Raw genomic sequence first — 11,769 nt, forward strand, 5'->3', positions numbered from 1 at the left:
CATACCTGTCCCAACCTGGTTTTCCTCTCGGTGTCCTCCCTCAGTGATCTCGTGATCACGTCGAGTATAAAGTCATTAGTCACATTCATGTCTGAAATATGTGGTTGAAGATCCCGTCTGATGTATGAGCATTTTTCATTCATCCCCTGGTAAAGTGAATGAAGAAACACTCCCTGCACCAGTTTGCTATCATATTGGAAGTCTGTACCTTGTTTAGAAGCAAACGTTATGCGCTGCTTGACCCCCATTAGTCTATACATAAACTGTTGTGGGCTTTCTTTATCATGTTGCTTTGCGTTACTTAGTTCCTGGAACAATTCAGTACTGCTCTTATCTCTAAGGTGTGCTTTAAGGAACCTTTTTAACTCAGCAAAGGTCAGGGTGTCTTTGGTCATGAGCATGTCTTTAAAGGTACCAGGCTTAATTATCTTGAGCACCGTTCTTAAGACCTCAGCTTCTGAGAACCCCTCAGCCAGACCTTCATCAATTTGTTTACATAGACAGTTAAAACTCAAATCAGAAGCTGAGTCTGAGATTTTGGGGGGGCGGGGCTGTTTTCCCCAGTTTATGTCTGATACCAGATTTTACTAGAAAGCTATTTTCAACTCTCTACACTCACACTATCTGATGATCAGTGCTTTGTAATCAAGTGCATGATCAAAAGTTTCAAATAAAGAAATTTTATTTGAAGAACCTGGTTGCTATTTTGCCTTTTTCTTCCTTTGAAACGAGTAAAGGTGTACTTTATCACATGGTCCTTCTGCATTCTTAAGACCTGATAAAGACCAGGTGATTATTTATTACATCACTATGTGGAAAACCTTAGAATAAAAGACAGTGAAATTAGTTTTTTCTATCTTTTCCATTGCCCTGACAACCACGTACACTTCAGTAAAAGTAACTTTTCAAGTTTTATCTACTCAGTTGTACTCGTGATGGCAGACACATCAGCACACAAGTAGAAATGCAAATGCCATGTGGGTGACATGGCCCCCATAGCGTGGGTGCTATGGTAAAACAGAACTATAAATCCAGCTTGAGGTGTTTATGTAAACACTGAAACAGGTTTGCTTGCTGCAAATATTCACACTGGATCCTACATTAAAGAACTCTGGTACTCCGGCTTCCTCCCACAGTCCAAAGACATGCAGTTAGTGGGGTTGGGTTAATTGGTGACTCCAAATTGCCCATAGGTGTGAATGTGAGTGCGAATAGTTGTCTGTCTCTATGTGTTAGCTCTGCAATAGACTGGCAACCTGTCCAGGGTGTACCCTGCCTCTACCCTGGTAGGTGGGATAGGCTCCAGCCCCCCTGCGACCCTGACAAGGAGAGAATGGATGGATGAGTGGAAGAAAGAAATGATGGGTGACAAAAATCTTTTTTTTTTTTTAGATCCAGGAAGATACAGAACGGATAATATTTTATAAAGTACGTCAGTTATCTTTAAAAGGGAACACAATGATGCCTTTGGTAACTTACCACCATCTGCTGAGCTGTGATACAACTTCATACTCTCTCATTTATTTTTCAGATAAAATCCCCTGTATATTGTTGAAAGACTCAAAAATGTTGTCAAAGTAATAAGATTGCCTTTTAGGTTTTATTAGTCCAAATATTCTAAAGATTTAAGCTAATAAAACCTAAAAGACTTAGAAGCAAGTCTTTTTGTCTATTAAACACATTATTTCATTCAAATAACTTAAACTAGCAGCTTCAGAGGGAATGTTTTAATGGTAGATCATTTCCACATGACAATGACACAATTAAAAATGTTCTCATGTCAACCTTTTTCCACAGTTTTCCCTTAAGGTAAGCTGGATTTAAACAGGTTATTTTTTGCACCTTCCTACCATTCATGTAACACTTTTCCATGTAAGAAAATACAGCATTTTAAAACATATTTGGCAATACAGAAGCAAACCCAGTAAGATTTCCTCCACAAAGAAATTTAATAAACCTTTTATGCTGACACGTGGATATCCTAGCCCTCCAACCCCCCAACATTTTTTTTTTACTAAAACAACCCAGAATGTTAACAGTCTATACAGCTAAAGGGCATAATTAATTCTGAAAAAACATTACAATCTTATCATTGGAACAGTGTGTTTTCAGCTAACAAACATCTCCTAACTAAGCAAGATAAAGATAATTACATAGTGGAGTAAGGAAAAAAGGAACGGCCATTTCTGAATAGAGTTTTGTACTGATACCAGGTATCAAATCTTTAGGAATTACCAATTAAGCAAATTACATCCTAAGGAAGGCAAGCACAAGTGCCTGTTGCAGTTCTTCATTTTACAAGGCTATTTACTGTTGCTTGTCTTTGGCTCAAGGCCTAGTGATCAAACAGAAGGCACTTTCGTTGGCATTGGTGATGCAACTAACATGGCAGTTTTACCTCAGGGCCTAAATGAAGATTTGTGAGAATGTAGCAAAGATTATGCCTTGACCTTGATTTTAGAGTTACATCATCAAGGAAATGGTGATCCTTTTACCTGGCAAAGATTTCCCAAACTTTTGAATAAACATCCATCAAATTTCTTTCTCGTAGTTTCAAAGTAACTTTACACAAATGGTGTAATGGGCTTTCATGACTGGAATCTTAGATATTGTACGCTTCTCAGTTCTATATCAGTACTCACAGGAACCATACTTTTTAACTAGCAATCTGTCAGTTATTTAAATTAAAAAAAAAAAAAAGACTTCTGTGGATTCACTTGCGCAAAACTTATGAGCGTGCAGAAAAAGGATAAAAGAGTGTGGTTGGTAACCTCGTCCAGTGCTGAGATGAAAAACAACCTGGCATAAAGCCAGGAAATACTGTAGATAGGGAAGTTCTTACCAAAGATGTACTATGAGACACTAACATTTAAAGGACTTGAATGGTATTCGCTGCTTCTTCTTTTTTTTGCTACTTTACCACCAATCACATTTACATAACTGGCAACCATTTTTCAAAGCAAACCAATATTTGAATGAGGTCTCCTATTCCAGGCAGCCACTCATCTCCATTCTGTTTTATGCAGCATGGAAATTCAATTTTCACCAGTTTTCATACTGGCATAAGGGAAACCTAAAATTCCATTATTAGCATGACCCAAGTGGCTAGAGGTGATTTGGGTTCTGGGTAATTGATCCATTTTGAATCTTGCTTTAAAAACTTTAAGAGCATCATCAGATACCATCAGAATCAAAGTGAAGTCTATATTAAAGTGGCCCCATATGCTCTTCTCTTGAACTCCATTAGAGTAGCTTTGTGTGACTTATAGTTCAAAATAATCCTCATTTATCTTAGCCCCTTAGTTCATCCATATGGATGAACTAAGGGGCTACATATGTTCAGGATCCCTCTGCCCTCATGAACAGAAGGTTTGAACCAAGTGTGTGGATCTTCTGCGCTCATCGTCTGGACCATCAGACTGAGACGGCCACATTAGAGAATGCCACTCTCATTCATACCATAAAGAGTCAAGAGTGGGAAAGTGACCCGACACCGGCTCTTTAGAGCAGTCTGAAACCTGAGCTTTTGTCTCACAGAGATTACTTGTACATTGACCTCATTATTTAAAACTTTGGCCACGTTTAATACAAGCATCCACCACTGTAACAGTGTTAGCATCACAGGTCCATTTTAAGCTAGTAGGCCCACACTGGACATACCCAAAAAACAAATCTCAACATGACTGTAAAGGATTAAATGATCATCATTTCACAAAGAAACAAATGTCTGCCTGGAATGCAGGAAAAACTATAAGAAATTATTATAAAGTGTACCTTGGAAAACAGAGGCGTAGTAAATGAGTCCCAACATGCAAGAACAGAAATTATTTCACCAAAAAAAAAAAAAAAGAAAAAGGGATCACCTGAATTTCCATTTTCATACACAACCAATGACTTTGTGATTTATCACATCACTAGTAGTAAATCACTAAAATGACTTGTGACTATGACAGTTGCTATCAACACTTGAAAACCCTCAAAACGATGGAACAGCTTTGTACGAGACCCTGAATTATACTACAGAGGAATGGAGAGGATCAGGGATGAAACTATCAACAGGCTGCTTTATGACCACAGATGAATCACATTATTACACTTTTTATGACTCTTACTGATCTTTGACAGTGGGTGCAAGATTGTCCGATGGCCAACATATGCTAAAAGCCAGGAGACGGTGTACCGTGCACGTGACAAACAGGATACTTTTAACAGTGGAGTCTGGATGGAAGGGAGATGATGGTTCTACTCCCTCGTTTCACTACATGCTGCGCTCGCCTTCTCCATGTCTGCTTAGACCTTCCAATGGTGGATTAGAACAAACAACAGTGATCAGGTTATCTTTTTCTACTGGAACAAAACCCAAATAACCACCCGTGTGGTTAACACGCTGCTTGGTTTTCTTACAGATCTCCCACCAATCACAAAGTAGTGCATTTTCCAAGTTTTGTTCACATCCTGCAAATGAACTGTAACTCAGCTTGGCAAGATCACTGTTACTGTTCAAGTGATATCACATGTATACAAAAGCCCAATGAACATTAATGAAGCGGGAACAGAAAAATAAAGAGTTGCTTCTGCCACTAGGCCGCTCCTGCCCTTGAACAATCACAGTGTAGCAGGCTTTGCTACCTTTATGAGCCTATTAGGGAGAGAGAAACACTTTACTGGTATCTTAATTTATAAAATTATGATCATAAAAATAAAGCCTTGGACCTGTGACAATAAAACAATGAGGAAAAAAAATCTGATGCAATAATATGACATCCCCCCCCCAAAAAAAGGAAAGGTAATTTACCGTAACACTCCTTTAGGCACATAATTCTTTATGGGTTTCCACTCGTGTGGTGGTCAGGAATGCTTTATCCACAAGAACAAAAAAAAAAAAAGAAAAAAAAAAGTGAGGGTGCCTTTACTCAAACCTGGCAAAAAGAACCCACAGTTCCATTTTGAAAGACTTGTGTCTGTGGCTTCAGATGAAACAACCACGTACAACAAAGACATTCACACACGGCTGAACTGCACACCCGACCAGGACGACAGGACAGAAGACATCCCGAACACATCTGAAGTCTGACCCACCAAACTGAGACCCTGATCACTTATTTGTAATTTTTTTTAATCCAGATTTTCTGTTGCTTTGTTGGTAGTTTTTTCCTTTTTCCTTAAAGGTTTGTGTCGACACTAAATCACAATCTAGTCTGGAATATTGCTCAGCAGCTATGTACAGAATTGCAAAACAAACGTTCTGACTGATCTACACACACGTACGCACGCACGCACGCACGCGCACACACACACACATACACACAATACATCTCACACTGTGCCGTGTTTTATTTTAGTGGTCCTCTTCAAAAAGAAATATACTAAAAAGTGTAAACATAAAAAAATAATAATACAAACTGTTGCCCCCTTCTCATAGAACCTGATCTGCAACTAAACGATAACCTAGTGAGTGTTTCTTCTAATTTTGGAACCCAATATTCGGCTCCGAGTTTTAGTGCAGATGAGCTGTGCAGCAATAGGAGCTTTCCAACCATTTCAAATCAAGCACCCTAAAAAAGGTCCTGTGTTTTTCTTCCACTTTCCAATTGTTGTTCAAATGAGAGCTGTCCTCTGCCTCTGGTTGTTTGCGTTGTTGTTGTGTCCTCACCTCCCCCAAATCCGAGCATGCACACATACACATGTATGCGCACTTTCACTCACACACACACACACACACACACACACACACACACACACACACACACACACACACACACACACACACACACACAGAGCCAGCCCCTTCCTTAAGTGAGTTTAAAATGTTAAAACAAGGAAAAAGAAATTAAAGGAGAAAAAAGAAAAGAAAAATCATCTTTCACTTACAAATCCTTCCGTGTTTGCAATCAACAATGAGTTGTCAGGCCCAACATTTAAGTTAAATTTCTTCATTTTTTTTTTCTTTTTTGAACACACAGCAGAATAAACATTGTTTGGAAGCAAGGTCTCCTGGTGGCAAGTCAAATGTTCAGAGGTCACATTTCTTTTTTTTCTCTGTTTATTTGTTTCTCGGGTTTTTCTTGCCGTTCTTGGCAGCTCAGTCCTGCTTGGCCTGTAGCTGCTGCTTCCAGGCCTCATTCAAGTAAACCAATCGCTTGTAGTTGAGAATAAAGAGAATGAAGTTCAGCGCGTATGTGGTGATACAGATGATGCAGAAGTCCTTTAGGACAAAGTAGAGGATGTAACCCAGGTAGAGGGACCCAACCACCGACAAGATGGATGTCGTCATGAGAATGAGGGCGGCCATTGCACTGACAGTCATTCCTAAGGCAAGAAACACAAATTGAGGCTTAAACAGGTAACCATTAAAAAAATAAATAAAAAAATACACCTTCACACAATCTCCTGAGAGAGCTCTTGTCACAGAGCTTTCAGCCTCAGGCACTTCTGCATTTATATTGTGAGTCCTCGTGACGACATTCAGCCCGCACACTGAGCCAGCCGGCTGCTCATGTCATCGTGCTGTCACATGATGACATGTCCTTATTTCGTCAGTGTCTGCACTTCTTTTACACCAGGTTTGTACTCATAGGAGTCACCACTAAACACACAGGTATTCTCTTTTGCTACCGTTATTGTTTTAGACATTTATCATCATTATTTAGATCAAACGATGGGATGCAGCTTTGGTTCAACAATCACTAACAACCGGGAACAACATGTTAAAAAAGCTGTATTCGATTCCACCAGCCTGCGGTGATAAAAACAAGGATTTTTACAGATGTACTGGTAAAGTTACTGCGTTTGTCAAAAGAGTGTAAGGACTGAATGATGGGAGGAAAGGCAGCAAAGATTTTCTAAGCACGCTCTTTCAAGCAGCTATAATGTGTGTTGCTCCTTGCTGTATCCACAGACACACACAGATGTAGATTGTGTGTACTTTTGGGTGTCCCCATTGCCATCTATTGTAACTACAACACTGACTATGGATGTGAACTAGGGCTGGGCTATATCATACCGTTCACGGTAATACCGGTGTAATGTTGGGCAACGATAGGAAAATGAAATATCGCGATAGAATATGGGTAAAACGCGGATGCGCAGTGCCTTTGTTTACATAAGCACAAGGTGGCGATGCAGAATAAGAAGAGCGAAAGGGGATTGTTAAATGAAACGGATGAACCAGAATTGGTTTGTAAAAATGCTGCAACTTCAGTGGTGTGTAACTGGTTTGGCTTTCATCCGTCAGATACACAACAAAGGACTATTTTTGGTAGCGCATGCTAGCGGGCTGTCGTTATTACCGTGTTTTTTGGAAAATACGGCACACTTAAAATTGATCCTTTGATTTTTCTGAAAATCGACAGTTCCCCTTATGTATGAATTCTGGTTGTGTTTACTGACCTCGAAACAATTTTATGTGGTACACGGTGCTCGGAAATCTGTCAAATTTTTCAGTACGCCTTTGCACCACTTGATGGATTGTCGGAGCATTACGGCTATCGTAGACAGGAGCCTCGCGGAGTGATACGTACTGTGCTTCAACATAATATTACCGTATTGTGTGTATAACCTCTTAAGTTTTGTGGATATTATACATGGTTATGCTGAGGATATGTCGGCCAATTTTCACTGGAAATGCCTTTTGGTTAAACTGTCAGCAAGGAATTTGCATTTGCACTGTAAAAGTTTTATATAACTTTAATGCTTAAGTGTTTAAGTGAAAATACATTGATGTTTTTTTTTTTTTTGCACTAATAAAGTTGTGGAGTTGTAAAGTATTTTGTCTAGCGTCAATTATATCGTCAGTTTTATTGTTATCACAAATTTTCAAATGTATATGGTGATAAATATTTTTGGTCATATCGCCCTGCTCTAATGTGAACTTCATGCTTCAAAGACACTAAACCCTAAACCCCCACTGACTGAGTGAAAACAGATGAACCAGTGAAAGTTAACTGTGATACAACTGCACACATATAGGTGCCTCCATGTGCGAATAGCCTGCATCTGAGGACTGTGATGATCAACACGCAGTAAGAACCTCAGATGGGTGTTAACAGATGTGCTTGATTTAGTAAGTGTTCACTTATAGAGCTGAAATGGATAAAAATTCATCAGAATCTCAAACTTTGCTTGATTACCTCGACACAAATATTACTGTATATTTATTTCGTCCTCGCAACACGTAACTAATCTCTAGTTTCTTCATTACAGTTAAGGAATAAAGAAGCTAAAGATCCTCTGCAGGGACATCGCCAAATGTCACAACTATAGCAATAATTCAGTGTTTTGCAACGGCAGTTCTAACCTGCTCACTGGCATTGACCAGAGATTATGGCCCTGGTTATGCTGATTTTGGAGCAATGCCTACGTGCAAATATTTTCCAATCCAAGGCCATGCAACCAGTCTTTAATATGGAAATCTTTACCCACTGCAGCAGTTTGGATAAACTGGGATACTATTGTCCTAGTCAAATGAGTGTTAAATGCAGCAGCTAAAAGGACCTCTTGTTCAGTGCCAGGGCCAGGTGGCCGGGCAAGCCTACAGGCCTCCGGCAGGCTAACATGTCGAACCAGCATGACTGAGTCACTTACGCCAGAGGGAGGAAAAAAAATGTTCAAGTTAAAACAAGTCACACACAGAGAGAGAAATATTCACAATCACAGTTATCTGTCGGTGTCAAGATTAGAGTGTGACAAACAAAACGATATCAGGCATCAAACCAAACAGAAGAAGGATAAGAAGTTTTCTAAAAACGCATCTCTGCAGTCCTATGGGAGTCCAAAAACATTTCAATACAGGTCAGCAGGAAATGCTTCCTACAACACAAACTTCGCATTTAACTGCATTATTATCATTTATAAACTCCATGTGATGTCAGTGTCATGTGAGTCAGGTTTAGGCAAAAATAGCTGTGTTACAGGAAAGCAACAAGTTGAGTCAGCACTTGCCTCTAGAGCAAAGGCAAAGAGAGATTTGTCATATATAATCCAAAACGTAATGACAAAGTAACCCACAACTGGGAACAGAGTATAGGCTTACCTAGAAGCAGCTGAAAGGCATAAAAGACAATCCCATAGACACTGTTGGGTTGGTTCAATGCACTGTCATTTCCAAAAATTGAGCCCAGGAGTCCGAATCCTCGACCCCACCTAAACCACAATAGAATAAAATTGAGTTTATTCATGGAAATCAACATGCACAACATGCAACGAGGCAGACTGAAGTCAAAACATAATATTACAAAAAAAACAAAAAAACAAAACAAAAAAACACTTCCTAGTGTTTGCTTCCTAAAATGCTGCAGTGAGGTGTTCATTTGAGTAAAATAACAGCAAATTATTACTCTCAGAAGAGCATTTTACTATTTAATAAAATGAACCTTTAAAAAAAAGGGGGAAAAAAATCAAAACAATAAACATTTATTGTTGGCCTGAAATTCAATAAACCAATTCCAAAATATGTCGAAAGGCAGCATGTCACAAAGACAAATCACTACCTCTTGACTTATGTGTTGCCTGACATGAAGCAGTTCAAACAGGAGGAATTTCTTTCTTCCTTGAGTTTCTGATATGCCATCTTTTCTTTGTATATGAAATCATTGTTTATATTTTCTGGATGCCAAAGTATGCAGGATGCAGAATACATAAATAAATAAATATGTGTGTACATAGAGAGAGAGAGAGAGAGAGAGAGAGAGAGAGAGAGAGAGAGATTATGGGTAAGATCCAGACCTGAAGAACTTCATTTTTTTAAAGCCCCAATCCACATTGATCTATGCACTTGCTTATTTATCATTGTAAAACATATAATTTGATAGAAGCATGTGTAAATGTCATTTCAATAACTCTGATCCATGTTTGACATCGTCCGACGTAACAACGCAATCCACCATGTCTCACAGTAAGAGTACTAGGAACACACAAAGGTTATGTCCTAGTGTGGACTTGCTTTTTGCAATCACATTTCACTTTGTGAAAGCTTATTCTCCTTTTGTATAATGTATATTGTGTGTGCACCCTGTATATAATAAATTGTATTTTCCACATTACTAAATGTCCTTCTTTCCATTCATTTCACTAGAGCACCATTGTGCCTAGTTCTTTAACTGATAAGCAGAGAAAAACAGACCCTTCAGCTCACAAAAATACAGGATGACATAAAGATTACACTGCTGGAAACCATAACTGATCAGACCAATGTAAGCAGCTCGATCTCTTCTTTAAAAGAAATGTTACACTTGGGCAGGCTTACATCAGTTGAGACAGACTCTCAAACGGAAAAGTCACCGACTCATTCAACAAATATGCAGTAAGTCCTAGACAGGTTGTATTCCAGGTGTACTCAGGGCCAGCAGTGCCTCTCATTCAAACAGGCCCACAGTAGATTGTGTTAGTGTAGTTTATTAGAACTGAATGGCCACCAAAAGCTGTTAAGCACCTTAACAGTATGCATACAAAAAGTGTATAATAATCATGAAAAAAAAAAATCAAAGTAATAATCTCTGGAGATGCACCTTCCTGTCTAGCAAGGATGCGTGATGCTACAGTCCCCTCCACTGACCTCTGGACCAGCTCTGTGTTCCTTTAGGTAACCAGGCTGTAGGGTTTTAGCTCCCTGGACTTATAATTGGTGACGTTAGCACAAGAGCTAACGACAGCTGTGTGACAGCCAAAGTAGGAGGTTAGTCATTTAAGTTATTTGACTAAATTCACCAACATTAACCCAGCAAACAAATGTCCCAGTTCTGGTCATCGGAGTAACTGACTTCACGTAGCAGCATCACTCATACATTCACAATAGCCTCGCTGCGCACAAGCTATCGGGAACTTTAATGCTATATAGTTGGTTTTAACATATGTTTTAGCTTTAAGACGTGCAAAAGACAGTCGGTCTGAACAGGATCCCATTAAAACTGACAGCGTTTATGACTCTGCTGTCAGTTGGTTCAGAAGTGAAACTGGCTTAAATGTTAACCAACGGGTTTCGTTAGCTAATGGTTAGCAAAATTAGCTTCTTGGTGCTACAAAGCTAATGTGGCGCTTTAGAACCAACACCTACAATGGTAAAGTTACTTTTTCTAACTAATGCATGCATAACAGAGAGCTACCAGCCATGGCTCGTGATTAGCTTTTACGGTTGGGGTTAGCAGTCAAATGTTAGCAGAGTGCATTTGACAGTTTAAACCGCGCAGCCCTTCCCAGATTGTCACAATAGCAGGCAGCTTCATTGAGCGCCACTGTCGGCGCTCTTTGCTGAATTCAAATTACCTTGAGCTGAACACTTTTGAACAGCTGATGGAGCTGCTGACGTCGCACAGAGCCTTATAACTCGCATCCCGCGCCTTTTCCCTCTCGACGTGAAAAGCATATAAAGACAACAGTATGCCCAGCAGGCAAACAAGAAGCCTGGCTATTCTTTCCCACCGAGGGGTGGACACTCTCAGGACGGGCGCCGCCATCACTCTCTGGCCTAGCTGGAGACACGCATACACACGCAGCCAGCTCGCCTGTGAGACTCTACTGCGACGTGGAAAAGCGTCACTACGTGCCACACCGTCAGGGCGGGACGCTGGGCCGAGGAGGAAAACATCCCAGAAAATGCTGAGCGCGGATTTCTGGGAGAGAAGAAGCAGGCAAATAAACGATATTCAGGCCACATGCCGCGTTTTATTTTAACATGAATGCATGTAAGAGTACTGGGGAGACCGGTATTTGTTGTATTTTGTGCAGATTTATTTTAGAAATACATACAGTGCATTGCCCGATAAACAGGAATCC

The 11,769-nt window shown here is 39.9% G+C and overlaps 1 protein-coding gene across 1 annotated transcript; it reads right to left on the bottom strand.

The window, feature by feature from the left end:
* Window positions 1–1,712: 1,712 nt before the first annotated feature.
* On the bottom strand, window positions 1,713–11,515 carry vkorc1l1 (vitamin K epoxide reductase complex, subunit 1L1). The gene is made up of 3 exons (XM_084941699.1): window positions 11,260–11,515; window positions 9,032–9,141; window positions 1,713–6,309 (listed from the first exon to the last, which is right to left on the bottom strand). Exons 1-3 carry the CDS (start codon window positions 11,448–11,450, stop codon window positions 6,083–6,085), a joined length of 528 nt encoding a protein of 175 aa, XP_084797825.1. The 5' UTR covers window positions 11,451–11,515; the 3' UTR covers window positions 1,713–6,082.
* Window positions 11,516–11,769: the final 254 nt, after the last annotated feature.

The sequence above is a fragment of the Perissodus microlepis genome, chromosome 10 (assembly GCF_051167445.1).
Source record: "Perissodus microlepis isolate ML-2025 ecotype Zambia chromosome 10, ASM5116744v1, whole genome shotgun sequence".
Classification (NCBI taxonomy): Eukaryota; Metazoa; Chordata; class Actinopteri; order Cichliformes; family Cichlidae; genus Perissodus; species Perissodus microlepis.

What these genes read in the sequence shown, in the direction of transcription:
- vkorc1l1 (XM_084941699.1), bottom strand. Translation starts at nt 11,450, where the DNA reads ATGGCGGCGCCCGTCCTGAGAGTGTCCACCCCTCGGTGGGAAAGAATA. An exon ending in TCAAAAGTGTTCAGCTCAAG is followed by an intron (nt 9,142 to 11,259) that starts GTAATTTGAATT and finishes ATTGTGGTTTAG; the next exon opens with GTGGGGTCGAGGATTCGGAC. An exon ending in TGCCTTTCAGCTGCTTCTAG is followed by an intron (nt 6,310 to 9,031) that starts GTAAGCCTATAC and finishes TTCTTGCCTTAG; the next exon opens with GAATGACTGTCAGTGCAATG.